The sequence below is a fragment of the Electrona antarctica genome (assembly GCF_951216825.1).
Source record: "Electrona antarctica genome assembly, chromosome: 24".
Lineage (NCBI taxonomy): Eukaryota > Metazoa > Chordata > Actinopteri > Myctophiformes > Myctophidae > Electrona > Electrona antarctica.
The window spans coordinates 32504498-32524785 of record NC_136803.1 but is presented as its reverse complement, the minus strand read 5'-3'; the positions used below and the strand labels follow the sequence as shown (position 1 = coordinate 32524785).

Below are 20288 nucleotides of genomic sequence, written 5' to 3'. Positions count from 1 at the left end.
GCCCCCTGCTGCAGCTGTAAATCTCTGGTCATGAAACCCCTCCACTCCACCCCACACCACCCCATTCAACCATCCCAACCTTAAAGAACATCCTTAACACTGTTTTTTTTAAAGTGGAACATGGTGGGAGGCCGGCAATAACGCCATCATTGAAGGCCTTGTTCTTTTTTTTAAACGATACGTGTTTGTGTGTTTGTGTGTGTGTGTGTGTGTGTGTCTGCGTGTGTCTGCGTGTGTCTGCGTGCGTGTGTGTGTTCTACAGCCTCAGCACTGGGGTCTGAGTAACGACATGGACGGCTGCAGACCATGTGACTGTGATGCGGGAGGAGCGGTCAACAATGAGTGAGTTCATACTTCAACTGTTTCAACGTTTTCATCTTCTGAGCCAATTGTCTTAGATCTCATCCCAGTGAAATAGGGTGTGGGGGGGGGGGTCACTTGTATGGAAATGTTAAAATAATCATACTATACATGATAGATTGAAAGATTACTGCCTATAACCCATTTTGGGCGGGAACCCCTTTTGGTGTTAGCATTATGTTATGCTTTAGCGATTGAAAAATAGCAGATCTACAAGCTCGTAGCGCGCCACTACGAGCTTGTAGGTCTGCTATTTTTGAAAAATCGAAGAACGACTGACACAGAAACAGCTTTTTCAGAAAACTGTCAGGATGTAGAAGACATGTTTAGAATCTTGATCTCAGGTCAAAATGGGATAAGGAAGGCCCTTATAGTTACTTAAAAACAATGTCACCCATTGATTTGCTTTAGAAGAAATCTAATCTCTCTCTCTCTGTCTTCCCAGCTGTTCCCAGGAGACGGGTCAGTGTGTGTGCAGGGACCACATGTTTGGCCGGCGCTGCGACCAGGTCCAGTCTGGCTTCTACTTCATTGCTCTGGACCATTACACCTACGAGGGAGAGTTCGCCCACTTTGGACCCGTGAGTTTCATTTCAACCGTTTTTGAACTTCCCCATGCAGTGCTTTTATTTCCCTAAATACAAATTTTAACTTTTCTTTTTCTTCTCATGACCAAAGCCTCAACCTTCATCTTGTTTCTAGTGCTTACGACCGGTGTCACTGGTAAACTGGTTTTGGCCCCCAGCTATAGAGTTTTTAATTACATGCGAGTCAGAGTGCAAGAGTTCCTCGGGCTGTTCCTAAAGTCCAGAGTTGGCTTTTGTTGTCAGGGTCACTGCGATGTGTGTGTGTGTGTGTGTGTGTGTGTGTGTGTGTGTGTGTGTGTGTGTGTGTGTGTGTGTGTGTGCGTGTGCGTGTGTGACACACTGTCTCAAGGACACCCTGACTCTGTTTTACCAGAATGGAACAGCACCTTCATTAGTATCATCTGTAACACCTGTGAAGGAAGTAGGGAAGTGGCCCAAGTTCTTTCCAAAATGGAGTGTGTGCATATTGCCCATTGACCATAGAGTATTAAAAGGATAGAGACTGAACCGGAGCGACAGCCCCACCCCCCATTAATTTCAGTGGAAGTTGCTCAGTGGCGTTTTGAAGCACCCGGAAGAACCGTCTACTTCCGCGTTTTTTCCCCGATTTGGACACCAAATTTGGTGTCCAAAATGCGGAAGTGCAAACGGGCGCTCAATGTTAAAGCCCAGCTGCGCGGGGTTTCCTAGTCATAACTCCACGGGTCCGCCTGCAATCCCACCTCTTACCACTAGGGCCCAGTGCTTCAACGTTGGAGAGCTGCACTGGTGGCTTGCCATTGACTCCTCCTCTTCTTCCTTCAGGGAGTGACGCTGGTACCGAGGCCACACCCACAGGACCGTAACCCCACCTGGACTGGCACAGGATTGGTCAACGTCCCAGAGGGCGCCTACCTGGAGTTCTCCATCGACAACCTCCCCCACTCCATGGAGTACGACATCATCATCCGTTACGAGCCACAGGTGTGAATGAAGCCTCTTCTGTAATATTTACGCTCCAGCAAATAGTCTGAACACTCACAACTTCAGACTCCATCTTAGCCCCGCAGCTCTTGAGGTAGCACTAGCTCTTGAGGTAGCACTAGCTCTTGAGGTAGCACTAGCTCTTGAGGTAGCACTAGCTCTTGAGGTAGCACTAGCTCTTGAGGTAGCACTAGCCTCGACGACCTTACAGGCGGATGCAAAGGCTCAGTTTATGTAATCTTGATAGCATGTTATGTAGACATGGCACTCTATAGTGTATACTCATAGCTTTTTCTGTACAGTTTTTCTACTGTTAGACAGATGCTAGGTTCTTAGCTTCCTTATGATTTTTATGTGTTGTTCTTGCTTACTGTAAATCGCTCTGGATTAAGAGCGTCTGCTAAATGCCTACATTGTAATTGTAAATTGTATATGTTTAAGGTTGCAGGGTCTTAAGGGCCTTATTTTTTTGTCGGTGCCTTAGCCCTTATCCCTAAACTTCTTTGCTTTTTTTAAAATCAAAAATAGGGCCCCTTAATCAAAAATAGGGCTGGGGAAATTAGTCGCAGGGGAATTTATTCTTGTGTAATTGTTATTACAAATAAATGTAAAAAGCAATAAGCCACGTGAGGCCGCAGTTACCGTGAAAGGCTACACATCGCACTTCGCTGCGTGCTCATATAGCTGCTGTAAACTCTCGCGGTTTATTGCTTTAACCCATTTTGGGCGGGAACCCCTTTTGGTGTTAGCATTATGCTATGCTTTAGCTATTGAAAAATAGCAGATCTACAAGCTCATAGCGCGCCGCCGAGTGGCGCGCTACGAGCTTGTAGGTCTGCTATTTTTGAAAAATCGAAGAACGACTGACATAGAAACAGCTTTTTCAGAAAACTGTCAGGATGTAGAAGACATTTTTAGAATCTGATCTCAGGTCAAAAATTTGTAGCAGGAAATGTACAGATGTGAAGGGTTTGTTCATGCCGTATCTGTACACTCAAGAGTTAATTTACCACCTAAAACCTGTTGTTTGTGTGATGTCTGCACAGCTGCCAGAGCAGTGGGAGGAGGTCTTGATGACAGTGATGCGTCCGGGGTCCATCACGGCAGACAGCCGCTGTGTCAACACCATGCCAGACGACGACAACCAGTCGACCTCCCTCCACCCCGGCTCACGGTACGAGAGGACCAGGGCCACTCTCTCTTAGCCTGGCTAATAAGCCAGACTCAAATCACACTGTCGTGTGGTATTTGAGTCTGGAGATGCTGTGTATGGATCTTGTTTCCCGGGGGGCGGGTTCAAACATTTTCTCTTTGACGCAATTGGTTAGAGCTACTGTCAGTCAAAGGTCTCAAGCATTGAACGTCACTGTACCAAAGCCCGCCCATATTGCATACCGTGTCCCGATTGGCCACACCAGTTCTCTGGTGTAGGAAATGGGCGTACAATTGAGCCTCTCCAGACCGTAATCCGCCGGCAGGCAATTTTTGGCTTATTAGCCAGGCTAACTTTCTCTCACACCGTCTCCAGTGTTAACCTATTTAGGCACTGACGTCGAATTAACCCATTTAGGCCTGACCTCAAAATTAAAAAAAAAATCTTCTAAATCCTCCAGTTTTCTGAAATAAATATTTTCACGATTTTTCAAAAATAGCAGACCTACAAGCTCGTAGCGCGCCACTCGGTGGCGCGCTATGAGCTTGTAGATCTGCTATTTTTCAATAGCTAAATTATAACATAATGTTTAAAACACCAAAAGGGGTTCCCGCCCAAAACGGGATAAATAAAAAGTCTTCTGAAAGAATATATATTCAAAGATTTGTGCCACATTTTCACGACTTTTCAAAAATAGCAGACCTACAAGCTCGTAGCGCGCCACTCGGTGGCGCGCTACGAGCTTGTAGATCTGCTATTTTTCAATAGCTAAATAACGCTTAGTTAAAACACCAAAACAGGTTCCCGTCCAGAATGGGTTAATTTACCGCTGCCGAGAGTGTACAAATGTAACCAACTCTGCCCTTATCGGTCCATTTGGTTACATTTGTACTCTTTTTTTTTAAGCATACATTTGGCTATATTTGTGTAATGCCCGGGAATCGAACCTGGGTTTCCCCACGTGGAAAGCCAACATCTTAACCACTAATCCATAGGGACATTGCTATGACTCACGGCCAAGCTACACCAGGATTTTCGCGCACAAAACGCGCCCGTTTACCCTAAACACGTGCGTTGAATTTAGGTCCAGTCCTATTTTAAAAAACGTGCCTGGTGTAGCTTGGCCGTCAGGGGAGATATTAGACTTTTGAGGCCATCAGGAAGAGGCCGAGAGCCACTCTGCTAAACCAGCATCGCAGGTTCCATTTGGGGCCACTTGCACGTACACGCTATAGGCATCTCCCTTAACAAGCTCATGCCAAGTAGATATTTGTCAATATTTGACTGTGATGATGATGATGATGAGTCTACACAGTGGCTCTTTGCGTCCACCTGTGTTTAGACTGCATAAACACAGCCCTAGCGTATATAAACAGTGCATCATGGATGTCTGCGTCTCTCTCTCTCCACAGCTATGTGGCTCTTCCTAGACCGGTGTGTTTCGAGACGGGTCTCAACTACACCCTCCGTCTCAGCCTTCCTCTCTACTCCGCTGGCAGTGACGTGCAGTCGCCGTACACACTGATTGACTCCGTGAGTACTCACACACACACAGTCACACACACACATACACACACGCGCGCGCGCACACACACACACACGCCGTTAAAATGTCTTAACTGTCGAAGCTCGTTCATCCCGTAGAATTGTCTGTATTTGGCCGCGGACACCCTCCTGAAAATATGTTGTTCCAGGGACCCCCTAAAACCAGATATTTATATTTGAGTTAAAACATTCGCTGTGAAAGAATATATAACATTTGCACACATCTTTCACGATTTTTCTAAAATAGCAGAGCTATGTAGATCTGCTTTTTTTCAACAACTGAAGCTTAAAATAATTGTTCAAATGGTTAAAGGCACAGACACATTCCCGGTCTTAAGCATTACAGAAAACTGTCAGGATTTAGAAGGCATTTGTAGAATCGTCCTCAGGTCTAAATGGATTAAGCTTGTGTATATTTAGTCTCACGAGCCTGTCGACTGTGTAGCGTCGCTCAACAACGTCCTCTGCCCCCCGTTGTGTCCCCCAGATCGTCCTGATGCCTCACTGCAGGAACCTGGACATCTTCTCGGGCTCCGAGGAAGGATCAGGCTCCAGCAACGCCTGGGAAACGTTCCAGCGCTACCGCTGTCTGGAGGACAGCATGAGCGTGGTCAAAACCCCCATGACCGACATCTGCCGCAACTTCATCTTCAGCGTGTCCGCGCTGCTGCACCAGGGGGCCAAAGGTACCAGTGTTTGTTTCTGGCGTCACATTTTGATTTTATTTTTTAGTCCTAGGGCTCCATTTTTGTCACCGCTAAACCCCTTCTCCCTAAACTTCCTTACCTTGTTTTACTATTTTGAAAAACATTTTTGAATAGTTCAACTAGCCAATCTACATTGACATGTTGTGAGCTTGTAGACTGACCATTTTAACTATTCAAAAATGTTTTGCAAAATAGTAAAAAAAAAAGGCAAAGAAGATTTGGGATAAGGGGTTTAGCGGTGACGAAAATGGAGCCCTAGAGTCTCTTCAATAGTTTTAATTTTAGTTTCAGTCACATTTTAGTCACCTGGAATGTTTTAGTGTTTAGTCTAGTTTTAGTAGACTAAATATCATAAGATTTTAGTCGACTAAATCTACAGTTGATTTAGTCGAGTATTTTGGCGGGCCTTGATGCCGTCATAATGACTGATTTTACACTTTTACAAAATAGCCGATCTACAAGCTCACAACGCGTCGCGCTGCGACGCGTTGTGAGCTTGTAGATCGGCTATTTTGAAGCCGAGGAAGAAGAGGCTTCACACACACACACACACACACACACACACACACACACACACACATTCATTCATAGGCAACTTTGGCTCAGTGTCTTGCTCAAGGACACTTCAACGCTAACTCTGGGGAAGCCCGCGGGCCGCGATAGAACTGAGAACCTTCCGGTTCAGAAGCGGCCGCTCTACCTCCTGAGCCGCTGCTTCCACTAATAAATCATAAAACATGCCAATGAAATAGTTGAACTGCAGTCGACTGCAGTGTTTTTGGAAGTGACGGAATGTCATTCCAACGCTGACCTTACCTGCCCACGTCAATCTTCCCTCCTACATGTTCCCTGTCCTCTCCTGTCCATTCCATCTCCAGTCTTCTGTTATCATCTGCTGGTTTTTTCCCCCTGTCCTATTGTTGTCTCCATCTGTGTTGTCATCGTCCCCCCCAGTCAGTCTTATGTCATTACATACCATCCAGGCCCCCTTCCTGACTGTGTCTTATGCATGTGCTCTTTGTAAAAAAAAAAAAGAAAAACGCCGTCCGACCGATTTCACTCATCACTCTCAGTCTCTCGGTCACTTACGCCATGTCTCTCTCTCTCTCTCTGTCTGTGTGTGTGTGTGTGTGTGTGTGTGTGTGTGTGTGTGTGTGTGTGTGTGTGTGTGTGTGTGTGTGTGTGTGTGTGTGTGTGTGTGTGTGTGTGTGTGTGTGTGTGTGTGTGTGTGTGTGTGTGTGTGTGTGTGTGTGTGTGTGTGTGTGCTTCATGTATGGACATGCATTATCGGGGCCTTGCGGCGTGATTACATAGTGCTGTAGAACTGTGTTCTTCTTCCTGACATGCAGCCATAAGGAACTTTCTTCTTGATCCGCCTGGCTCATAAATCTCTCGCCTTTGCTTTGTCACACTGAGGGAAAAAGACGTTTTCCCCGAGGCAGTGTGTTTTATTAGGGCAGTGTTACAAGTCTAGATATTCCTCTTGTAATTTAACTGGACTTTCAGAGATGGAGATAGGCACTAAATAGAAGAACGGAACATACCAGAAAAGAACAGAACGGAACAGAATTAAATAGAGAACCGTTTCAAATGTTCTCATTAAGACGAGGGCACACAGGTGGCCGTTGAAATGAAATGAAAGCACATTTTGTCATGTCTCTGCAGGTATAAAGTAAACAAATTGCTATGTCTGCGATCGCTATTGGAATCCCAATTAGATGTATTCACTGTCTAGGAATGCTCAGAGCCAGGACAGGTTCAAAGTGTACGTCAGCCGCACAGATCATGTTATCTCAATTAGCTGCTTTGGGCTTGTTTTGGGTTCCTCCTGAGAATAACCTTATCAGTGACATTCATCTGGCGTCACCGTGAGGCCGTCACAAAGACTCTGGCGGTTAGGGAGTCCTTGTGTCTCCTTTCTAGGCCAACTTAAGCTTGTCATTTGTGTTTAAATGATAATTAAACCCACATAAACAATGCAGACCCCTTGATTGCATTAGTCTCATGTCCTGTGCGTCCTCGTTTAATCCATTTAGGCCTGACCTCAAAATTTAAAAAGAATCTTCTAAATCCTCCAGTTTTCTGAAATAAATATTTTCATGATGTTTCAAAAATAGCAGATCTACAAGCTCATAGCGCGCCACTCGGTGGCGCGCTATGAGCTTGTTATTTGAGCTTGTTATTTTTCAATAACTAAATTATAACATAATGTTTAAAACACCAAAAGGGGTTCCCGGCTTCCCGCCCAAAATGGGTTAACCTACAGAATAGAATGGTGGTTTGGATATGTTATTAATTATGAGGATGTGTTACATGACATGAATGTTTGACTTTCGTTCATTAATTTAATTAATTAAAAATCCCCAGGGACTGTTTATAGCTGTACTTTTCAAATCAGTCCACACCGCATAAAGTTATGTCTTGTTTGTTGGAGTTCCCCATCTCCAAATGCGACATATTGTGAGCTTGTATATTGGATATTGTCACTATTTATTGTGCAGCAAACTGAGCAAAGTATATGTAGCTTAAGCGGTTATCATAGTCATGCATTAACAAACATGCATTGACGATACACACAATTTAGCTTAGCATTGTTTACTACACTGGCGTAAGACAAGAGCTAGCCTGTGATATCCATGAGGACACAAACACACAATAGAGAAGCAAGCTATACATGTGAATACCTGTTGGGTAGGAAGTTGCTTAGGGGCTGTTTATGGTGATAAAACATCAGCACTCACACACTATAATGAGGAACCATTCATTCATGCAGTGGACAGGGGCACACACACACACACGCACGCACGCGCGCGCACACACACACACACACACACACACACACACACACACACACACACACACACACACACACACATGTGATCCTGGAGAAACTTCCTCAGATTAGGTAAACAACTTCAACCTTTGTAAGTAAGGATTAATTAATTCAATTATGTAAAAAATTCCATCATCGAGTATCAGAAAGATTGTGAATTATTTCAGGAACAGTTACATATTAAAATTGAAAATTACGCACAAAATTATGAATGTGTCTATCCTCATTCAAAGTATTTAAATCTGTTATAATCTCAGCCAAAACATTGTTTTAATTTTTTTAAACCATGCTTGTCAAACTCATTTTGGGGTGGGGCTCACATTGGTCAATGTGGGCTTCACTGGCTTACACAGCTGTCACTTGGCTTTGCTTTTCTTCCTGTTGTCTCAGTCACTACTACAGTACACTACAGTATATCACTTAACACATTGAGTTTATTATTAGGAATAGCTACTTTCTTTATTGACTTCCATTATTGGTATTTTATTACAGTTGTAGCCTACAATATATTTGGTATGGTAGTTTTGTTAAAGCGCCAATAAACCATTTGAACATATAACAATTAAATTCCAAATAGGCTACTGTACGTCTCGACTTTTTTCATAATTAGTAAATGGCTACACAACCTTTTGTTTTATGCAGGCGATTAGAATACATTTTTGACTGTATTGTGTATTATTGGTGCTGTTCCAGTTCATTTGTAAACTCAAGAGTGAATGTCACTGTGACGGTTGTTATACTTACTTTGATTTACAGCCCAAACCATACTATAGTGTACCCATGAGTCAACCGTTCTGGTACTGTACAACTGTGTGTGTGTGTGTGTGTGTGTGTGTGTGTGTGTGTGTGTGTGTGTGTGTGTGTGTGTGCGCGCGTTCGGGGGGGTGGGGGAATGTAAGTCGCTGCAGTAGTAGAGCGATACGGCACACGGAGACTGGTGCGAAACGGGTAGTAAAAATGGGGAAGCCTCCCACGTTGCTCTATACATGTCCTTACAACAGTGAATTACGTAGACATACTGTAGTAAATTAGCGCCATAATAATGTGCATGGATAGTGCGTGCGTTCTTGCGGGTCCAGCACATACACGCAATTACGGCTGGAGGGCGAGACACACATGTGGATGTAATGTATGTACATAGGCGTAGACAAAAGGTTTCAGAAGCACACGCATGCTGCATGCAACATGTAGTGATTACCGGTTGCTGTTTCTGTTGCGCCAGTGGAACGCTTATGCTTGGCGGCACGCCACGTATCATCTGAAAGTGACGTGTTTTCTGCGTGGCATGATGTGTGTTTTTGGGGGTGATGTTGGAGTATTGCCGTCCACTTGTTGGCGGTGGCAACATGGGTTCTTGTTGTGTGTTTCTTGTTTGGGAAATTGTGGAGTGGTCGAGTCAGTGCAGTGTGTGTGTGTGTGTGTGTGTGTGTGTGTGTGTGCGAGGGGTGAAAGGGGGAGGAACCTTCGGATAGCTGTGCTTGTGCTCTAGTCTGTGCTGGTGGAGTCTTTGTGGAAAGTTGTGACGATTTTGACGTCACAGCAAGCTGGGCAGTTGGATCGTGTTTTGATCTTTATATATATATAATATTTGTACAGTAAATATGACAGTCGCTTGGATGCAATGTAGTGCATCTGGATTCGGGGGCATGGAGAGATGTGTGCTAACAGAGTGGTTTGGTAGGAGAAGGAGAACGGATAAACAGCCATGCAGCTTGTGTACCCTATGTCCATTAGGGTAGAAGGATTTGGGATTTGGCCACCGACCCCCCCCCCCCCCCCCCCCCCCCCCCCCCCTTCTCAAACAGTGTTTGTTCCAGGGACCATCCATTCCAACTTTTACTATTTTGAAAAAAAATTAAAATAGTTCAACTAGCCGATCTACATTGACACGTTGTGAGCTTGTAGATCGGCTATTTGAACTGTTTTAAATGGGGTTTTTTTAAATAGTAAAAAATGGCAAATAAGTTTAGGGTAAGGCGTGGCGCAAGATATAGCCCTTAGTCTAAGAGTACATAATAACAATGTCTTAACACCATAAATACAATTAATACTTTTGTCTCTCCCCGACACCAAGTTACTGTTTAACCCACGTTGACGTCACAGAGTTTGTTTCTGAGGAAGTTAGTGACAGGCAGCACCCTCAGATGAATTCAGACACCCTGGTGAATACTGCCTTTCTACTTCTCCTCTGTGAAGGTAAATCGTCTCAACTTAATCTGGATGTCAATTGACCATCCTAGCAGGAAATATTACACATGTTTGATGATATGTTGGCATGCTTTGTATAGTCACATTGTATAATATGACATGACATGAAATTATGAAATACTGGAACTGCTAAGATAATGTCATTTTAAATGAATACGATGAATGAACTATTAAGGATGAAAACGTTAAGTTGTATTGCTTTTTATCAAAACATGGAGGTGTGTCGTGTAGACTATTGTCTGCAGGGAAGGAAGCTCTGCTTCAAATGACTGCAGGACTTAGAGGTTGTGGTTGTGTGATGTCTCTGAGAGATTGATGCCATGTCAGAGTTGTGTCTGTCACTGTAGTGTACAGTATTGTACTTTTCAGGCCACGACCCCCAAAATAAACATAATTTGTTCCGCGGACCCCGTACCCTGACAAGCACTTGTGGGAATGAGACATTTGATTTTGTTTGACTTAACTGGTTCCACAATAACCGATAGATATTGTGAAACTAGCAGATCTGAAAGCTCACTAAGCATTGCAACACGACATAGGCCTATTTTTAGGTAGGGAGTATTTGGCAATCTGGTCCATGTTTTTTTAGTATAGGTTGTTGATTAAAAAAAGGGCTGCCGCGTTCTACAGATATATTGTACTCTAGATTCATATCCATTTAAACTTGAAGCACTGTGTGTGTACTCACCCAGCAATTAATTCCTACAGTAAGACTTGGAGTCAGATATATTGTACTCTAGATTCATATCCATTTAAACTTGAAGCACTGTGTGTGTACTCACCCAGCAATTAATTCCTACAGTAAGACTTGGAGTCAGATATATTGTACTCTAGATTCATATCCATTTAAACTTGAAGCACTGTGTGTGTACTCACCCAGCAATTAATTCCTACAGTAAGACTTGGAGTCAGATATATTGTACTCTAGATTCATATCCATTTAAACTTGAAGCACTGTGTGTGTACTCACCCAGCAATTAATTCCTACAGTAAGACTTGGAGTCAGATATATTGTACTCTAGATTCATATCCATTCGAAGATTCTGGCAGAAAGGTTTCAATGCCGAAAAAAAAGTAGTCACTAGTTTCATAGCCTGGAACTCACCTATGCTTTCTATGGCATAGGCAGCTCCCGGCAGGATCCGCTGGGAGAAACTGTGCGCAGCAGCTGGACATGAGACTAATTAATTAGAGCGACAGAGAGAGAGAGGAGTGTGTGTGTGTGTGTAGGGTGTGCGTGTGTGCATCAATTTAACAAAGGTGCAGACGATCAGAAATCAGCAGAGAGTGATCGACGTTTGCGCTACTCTATGCTGAAGTGGACTCGGACCCAGACTTTTTTTTTCTCCCTGTAAATCAAAATGTCTGGGTTTCCGAGGCTACTAGTTTAATTAGCATGCCCCTGTGGCCTCACTATTCTCCCATACATTAATTCATTACTTTACTTTACTGCCTTTTTACCTCAAAGTTACTGTTGCAATCAATGAATACTATTTTCTAAAATGACATGTTTAGTTCCTACGGCCTTTAACAGCTACTATGGCTCTCTGCTGCACGTTTCCTTAGCAACCTGCCTAGATACGAGCCCCTTGTTTCCTGTCTAGTTTCCTGTCTTCAGAATCTTTCTCACTGCTGCTACAGTATCAGTTCCCCTTTCTCTCCCTCACTGACAACTAAGCACAAGCTCTTTTAATCTTTTATAAACCACTGTAGGCTTAATTCCTAGTCAGGCCTGTACTTTGAATAGTCCCGACTCATACAAATTGATCAGGCTTGCCGACAGATCACAGACATTCTAGGGATATTAACTTATAACCTGAGAATATTCATCCAATATTCAAACATGTATTCACCAAAACCTACTTACAGTTAGTTGATTTAAAATGTATTTATGTGTGCTTGTGCTCCGGACAAGTGACTTTTTTGCCCGGACAAGTGAATGGGAAATGTACTTAAGTGCCTCAAAACGTTAATGTCAAGCCCTGGCATGTAGTAGAGTCATAAACGGATGTTCTGTGACCATCCTCTGGGAAGGATGTTTTGATGATTGATTTGACCTCTAAGGACCCTTTATAAAGGATTTCCATCCAGGTGACGTAGAATCATGTATGAAGACACTTTTTTCATACAAGTCAACCATGAGGATTCCAAATCTGACACCATTTTAATCATAAGACCTCGTTTGGCCCCAAAATTCAAGATGGCCGCCATCCAGTAAAGAGAAAATATAACTTTTGAATAGGAAAGTAATTTATTTGGGGTTTAAATTTTTTACAGACACAAAACACATGTGTCAGAGCATTTGTGTCACTGGTTTCTGAATCATCAGATTCAGATGACTCCACCCTCCTCTTCTGTGCATCATCCTCCTCCTCCTCACTCTCAACTTCCTTGTACTCTTCAACTGGCCCTGGTGCAGGTCGCATGTGGCGGACAGGACAACAGCGACCACCCACTAACTCCCAACCATGTCCAAGTGTCCATGGGTGGTGCTTCAGTGTGGGGTGGAGCACTATAGATATACGCCAAGTTGGTGCGGAGGCAGTGTTGGAGTAGGCTATCTGCATCTGGAGGGAGATGGATAAATTATGTTTTGTCATTGTCTTCCACTTGGCAGCAGATCACCTGTCTTGTTTATGCAGTTCTATATGAAGTTCTACCTCCTTCTCAAGGTCAAGGCTATCTCCACCTTGAAAGCTTCTGCCGTGCCACAGAGCTCTTTGCTACCTTGTCATACACTGATTATTTCCCTTTGCCATAGAAACCGGAGTTGACATCACAGCCTGTAAAACAGTGTAGCTGCACAATGCAGTCTGCCATCTCTTCTGTCAGCAGGCTACGACAGAGGTCTCTTTGTTTCTCTTGATGCATATCTACAGTATGCATATCAATCTAAGCTAAAAAGGAGCATGACCCAAAAGTAAATTGCAATAGTAATCATTCAAGGTTTTTTATGATCCTTAGGGTCATCCAAATAACATATAAAAAATTGTGAATTATATACATTTTGGAAAGGATCATGGTAAATTCAGGGGTTGAAGGTTTGGTATCATTAACATCCTATTAAGGCAAAAATGTCCAATTTAAATTATGCTTTAAGTAGCATTTAACGTGTCAAACTAGGGGTTATTCATGATTCTGAATCAGTTGCAAGCATTAGTTATGCACAAAAAACACTCCTTGGGCTAAAAACGGCCACAGCCACTTAGCCTTAATGTGCCCAATGTGCCCAAATGTGCTGACCTCATCACATTTGTGATGATGGCTATGGCCGTTTTTAGCCCAAGGAGAAAACTAATGCTTGCAATGGATTCTGAATCATGAATAACCCCTAGTTTGACACATTACATGCAACTTAAAGCATAATTAAAATTAGACATTTTCGCCTTATAGGATGTTAATGATACCCAACTTTCAAACCCTGAATTTACTGTGATCCAAAATGTACATAATTCACAATTTTAATATGTTATTTGTATGACTCTAAGATCATAAAAAAACCTTGAATAATTACTATTGCAATTTCTTTTGGGACAAATCTTAGATTGACTGGCCTAATACAGTAGCATTCCAGGGAGATGGCCGATGCTGCGACATAGACATCAGTATAAACTGCAAACATTTGGCCTTTTTAACGTTGATTTGGCCTGTTTTAACGATTTTTAATATTTAGTTGCCACAAAAAAAGAAAAACATTATCATGACAGCACTCCTAGTGTAGGCTAACAGTGGATCGTTTTGTTCCTCTCTCTCTCTATCTCTATCTCTCTCTCTCTATCTCTCTCTCTCTCCCCCCACCCGCCCCCCTCTCTCTCTGCCGACTGCCGCTCTCTCTCTCTTTTTCTCTCTCGCACACACACACACACACACACAAGTTCACAACACACACACACTCACACACACACACACACACACACACACACACACACACACACACACACACACACACACACACACACACACACACACACACACACACACACATATGTACACACACCTATACACAGTGTGTATGTGTGTATTACACACGGAGGAGTTAACTTTGTCCCCGCACCGTTCCTCAATCCTCACGCACGAGATGAACTGATACTCACTCACTTCACGTTGTGGAGGCTATTTTCTTCCATGACCAATATTTCGAAGCAATGTTTACTAGGCTACTACTCGTGCGTCATGGTGCGTGAGAGAAATGCATGAGAATTGGCAGCCCTGATTAGTAAAAGCATTTATAGCACCTTTATCCAAGGTGCTTTACAATGATTGTGCATTACATTCACGCATTAATTTCACACACACACATTCATACACCGATGGCAGACAAAAACATGCAAGGCAATGCAATTAGGGGTTCAGCGTCTTGCCACTTTTTTTTAAGGGACCAAGCCCGAAGGGGGTGCACACGCTTATCCGACACACCCAAAAGTCTGACATGCACAAATCACACGTTGCTCCCGACATGCATTGCATCCCGCATGTCTGTACCCGTCCGAAGGGACAATTATAGTCCGGCAGCCAGGGGTGTGGTTTGGAAATTTTGGTATATAGTTTTTTGTATTGGCCATACATATACATTCATGAATGCACTATCTAGACTAGGCTGTCGGTATTGAGCTTTTTGTGCTAAATAAAATGTATTTTTTTCCCTATCTCTTGGTAGAGTGTTAATTCAAAGGTGGTTGTATATTGTGTCTCCCTGCTCTTCTTTTGAGACATTCAGATTCTTTGTCAAAGGTCATGTCTCACCTCTGACACACATTGTGACCTGATGGTCAAGAGCTGCCACAATTCAAATGAAATGGCAAATACAAAAAGTAAATTTGAAATAAGATAAATGCTTTTTCATTTTCAGGTCATTAATGCATTTCATGAGACAAAAATAAATCTAAAATACAATAGCATTTACATTTAGATGTGCTCATTCTATGACACAATTAAAAGATCATTTGATTTTCAATTTTCAAAAAATGCCCAGCGAATTAGTGGGCAATATTACAATGAAAATGCAATTTAGAAAGAGAAAGAGAAAGGCTTTTTAACCTTCAGATATTGAACGCATTTAAGTGAAAATATAATTTCACTTAAATTTCAATAACATTTCATCTCTAGGTGTGCTCATTCTATGACAGAATGAAAAAGCCAAAGCAATTTACATTGAATTTGCATTTTCAAATTGGCGTGTGTACGACTTGAAAATGAAAATGCAATGTGATTTGCTTTTGCTTTTTCATTCGGTCATAGAATGAAGATGGAGATGAAGCAAAAGCAAATCACATTGCATTTTCATTTTCAAATTGGCGTGTGTACGATTTGAAAAGGAAATTGCAATGTGATTTAGTTGCTTTTGCTTCATCTCCAAGTGTGCTCACTCTATGACCAAATGAAAAAGCAAAAGTAAATCGCATTGCATTTGCATTTTCAAATAGTACACACGCCAATTTGAAAATTAAAATGCAATGTTATTAGCTTTTGCTTTTTCATTCTGTCATAGAATGAGCAAAAATGGTAAATGGTGCATTTATATAGGGCCTTTATCCAAGGCGCTTTACATAGATTGTGCATTACATTCACCCATTCACACACATATTCATACACCGATGTCAGCGGAAACCATGCAAGGCACCAACCAGCACATCAGGAGCAATTAGGGGTTCAGTGTCTTGCTCAAGGACACTTCGACACTAACTCTGGGGGAGCTCGGGTTCGAACTGGCAACCGCAAGGTTGCCATCCAGCCACTCTACCCCTGAGCCACCGCCACCCCTGGAGCACACCTGGAGATGAAATGTAAATGCTATTGCATTATATTTTCACTTAAATGTGTTCATTATCTGAAGGTTAAAAAGCATTTCTCTTATTTCATTTGAATTGTCTAAATTGCATTTTCATTTTAATTATTGCCCACTAATTTGCTGGCAAAAAAACTACTTTCTGGCCTTGACAGCCCAGACATCCACACAGAAACGTCATATCAGATTGCATTAAACAACATTAAACAATGTTAAACTCACTTTGCATGTTGCTTTGCCACTCGATTTGCCACTCGATGTGCCATTCACTTTAAGCATGCGCATACTCTCTATTGTGTCATAGAATGAGCACATCTGTAGATTAAATGTAAATAATGCTATTGCATTTTAGATTTATTTTTGTCCCAAGAAATGCATTAATGACGTGAAAATGAAAAAGCATTTCTCTTATTTCAATTGACTTTTTGTATTTGCCATTTCAATTGAATTTTGGCAGCTTTATGCCTCCATAAGATTCAACGTATCCCCTGAGCAAGCAGCCTGGCTCTATTAGCTCAATGGTAAAAATGTCAGCACAATTGCTCAGGAAACCGGGTTAAAATGTGGGTGTAGAAAAGGGAAGTTAAATAGTGCAGCAAGAATGACACTCACTTAGTTTCAACCCAAGGAAAGACAATTCATTTATTTGTTGAACAGAATAATTCGGGTGTAATTCAGATTTCAGGTAATGGTTTATCAATGAAATAACCAATTTTAACCGCACGCATGCACGCACGCACGCACGCACGCACGCACGCACGCACGCACGCACGCACGCGCACACACACACACACACACATTTTGTAAGCACACACACACACACACACACACACACACACACATTTTGTAAGCACACACACGCGCGCACACACACACACACACACACACACACACACACACATACACACGTGATCCTGGAGAAACTGAAGGTTCCTCAGATTAGGTAAACATCTTCAACCTTTGTCCTCAGACAGCTTTCAGATGATGACACACATCATGTGTTTTACACATATAGCCTACAGTAACATGAAACTAAACTGAAAACTCATATGACGCCTGTTCAGATAACAATAGAAGTTTGAAATAAGTAAGGATTAATTCAATTATGTAAAAAATTCCAGCATCGAGTATCAGAAAGATTGTGAATTATTTGAGGAACAGTTACATATTAAAATTGAAAATTACGCACAAAATGATGAATGTGTCTATCCTCATTCAAAGTATTTAAATCTGTTATAATCTCAGCAAAAACATTGTTTTAATTTTAAACCATGCTTGTCAAACTCATTTTGGGGTGGGGCTCACATTGGTCAATGTGGGCTTCACTGGCTTACACAGCTGTCACTTGGCTTTGCTTTTCTTCCTGTTGTCTCAGTCACTACTACAGTACACTACAGTATATCACTTAACACATTGAGTTTATTATTAGGAATAGCTACTTTCATTATTGACTTCCATTATTGGTATTTTATTACAGTTGTAGCCTACAATATATTTGGTATGGTAGTTTTGTTAAAGCGCCAATAAACCATTTGAACATATAACAATTCAATTCCAAATAGGCTACTGTACGTCTCGACTTTTTTCATAATTAGTAAATGGCTACACAACCTTTTGTTTTATGCAGGCGATTAGAATACATTTTTGACTGTATTGTGTATTATTGGTGCTGTTCCAGTTCATTTGTAAAGTCAAGAGTGAATGTCACTGTGACGGTTGTTATACTCACTTTGATCTACAGCCCAAACCATCAAATCAAATCAAACTTTATTTATAAAGCACATTTAAAACAATCGAAATTGACCAAAGTGCTGTACAGGGTGAGACAAAAACATCAACAATTTATACCACAACAACAAAAACAAAAACATCAGTAATTAATGCCACAATAACGAAAGTGCAATAAAACAAAACAAACATTAGGTGCGATTAAAAGCCAAATAATAAAAATGTGTTTTAAGAAGTGATTTAAAAGACTCAACAGAGTTTGCATTTTTTATATTGAAGGGCAGACTATTCCAGAGCCTAGGAGCAGCAGAGGCAAAGGCACGGTCGCCCCTACTCCATGAGGTTCGTTTTGTGAGCTTCCAGGAGCAGCTTGTCTGTTGACCTCAGTGCCCTTTGTGGGGTGTAAGGGACGAGAAGTTCCGTTAAATAAGAGGGGGCTAGGCCGTGCAGGGATTTATAAGTAAATAAAATAGTCTTAAAATCTATTCTAAAAATGACAGGGAGCCAGTGAAGTTCAGCTAAAACTGGTGTTATATGTTCTCGTTTTTTTGTGCCGGTGAAAACCATACTACAGTGTACCCATGAGTCAACCGTTCTGGTACTGTACAAAGGTGTGTGTGTGTGTGTGTGTGTGTGTGTGTGTGTGTGTGTGTGTGTGTGTGTGTGTGTGTGTGTGTGTGTGTGTGTGTGTGTGTGTGTGTGTGTGTGTGAGTGTGTGTGTGTGTGTGTGTGTGTGTGTGTGTGTGTGCGTGTGTGTGCGTGTGTGCGTGTGTGCGTGCGTGCGTGAGAGACAATTATTTGTGCCCGCACAGTCTGTCTGTGTGTGTGTGTTTGTGCGTGAGTGTGCAAATTCCTTGTGCCTTTAGTGGTTGGTGCCTTGCATGGTTTCCTCCACCATTGATGTGTGAATGAGAAGTACATTGTAAAGTGCTTCGGAGGAAGGTGCTATATAAATGCAGTCCCATTTAGATATAGTATAGAGGTTGGGGCCTCTAAATCTAGTAAGACCTATGCCTGATATATCTTAGTGGAGCACCAAAAATAGTCGATTTACAAGCTTGTAGATCTGCTATATTCGGCATCAGTTTAAGGGTTCGAAATGACAAAATAATGTGATTGTTGGCATTTTGTCTTGCACTGATTGGTCAGCTACCTGGTCAGTTGTTAGGTATCGTTCTAAAGGCTCAGCAGATCTCACCCTCTCTAGCTGGGATTGGATGGATGGGGAGAGAGTGATAAGCTTGTTCTGTATTGGTCGGTCTCTCTTTCACGCACACTCACACGCACGCTCACACCAGGGTTGGGATTCGGAACCGGGTCCGTTTCAGACCCGATTCCGACAATCTGAATTAATTAATCTGAACATTAAAGACACAACATTTGTCACCATGACAATATCATTATTGCAATCTGTACTGTATATTTAATATACAGTACAAATTGCAATATACAGTACAAATTGCAACAATTATATTGTTGTGGTGGCTAGCTGCTGGTGGTGGTGGTGGTGAAGTTTAAATAATAGTGCCACCTCATAATTTGTAAAGTGCAATTACAATAACTGAATTTGTGTTTATTATGTACTTGGTTAGGTTATTAGTTATAATATAAGCATAATGTATGTCAGAGAAATAGGGGGAAAAATATATTAGGAACCGTTAAGGGAAGCGTTAACATCGAACAAATCCCAGCCCTAGCTCACACGCACGCACGCACGCACGCACGCACGCACGCACGCACGCACGCACGCACGCAAACACACACACACACACACACACACACACACACACACACACACACACACACACACACACACACACACACACACACACACACACACACACACACACACAGTTTCCTCAGTAATGACATGGACACCTCTTTCCACAGCAGTGTGAAGAGATGGAGTCCAGAGTGGATGAAGTTAATCCTGGAGAAACTGCAGTTTCCTCAGAGCAGGTAAAAATCTTCAATGTTTTTCCTCAGACAGCTTTCAGATGACCACACACATCATGACTGTAGCTTTACTGTCTGTGTTTTACACATACAGGTTTGGATATTATATTGGATATTCATAAATGTTTCTGCATTCAAAATAGAAAAGCATAGTACAGCATATTGCAATGGGTCTGGTCCACAAGCTTCGATACACCACCAAGATACACCTGTCTAAATACTTCTTTAATGCCAACATAGTCGACACCCACATCACCAGAGGGAGTTCAACAAACCATGTGCAACCCAGATTCTGCACAAACAAGGGACTCATTTCGCTCCTATGCCACCAACATGTGGAACGCCCTACCAACAGTCATTAAGACATGCAAATCCCTTGACTCCATCAAAACCGCTCTCAAAAGGCACCTATGGGTGGCTGCAATTAGAAACTGGACCCCGTAAAATCTGATTCCTCCACCCA

General features: G+C 42.3%; 1 protein-coding gene across 1 annotated transcript in view; it reads left to right on the top strand.

Annotated features, from left to right (window-relative positions):
• Positions 1 to 6991, top strand: part of LOC306917637 (laminin subunit beta-1-like) — a gene marked incomplete at both ends in the record, with an annotated part of 30092 nt that extends 23101 nt beyond the window's left edge. Inside the window, 7 exons of the mRNA XM_079495934.1 lie at positions 263 to 342; positions 806 to 941; positions 1752 to 1910; positions 2957 to 3084; positions 4476 to 4596; positions 5096 to 5294; positions 6981 to 6991. Coding sequence (XP_079352060.1) covers positions 263 to 342; positions 806 to 941; positions 1752 to 1910; positions 2957 to 3084; positions 4476 to 4596; positions 5096 to 5294; positions 6981 to 6991 — 834 coding nt within the window. The remainder of the gene's footprint in view (positions 1 to 262; positions 343 to 805; positions 942 to 1751; positions 1911 to 2956; positions 3085 to 4475; positions 4597 to 5095; positions 5295 to 6980) is intronic.
• Positions 6992 to 20288: the final 13297 nt, after the last annotated feature.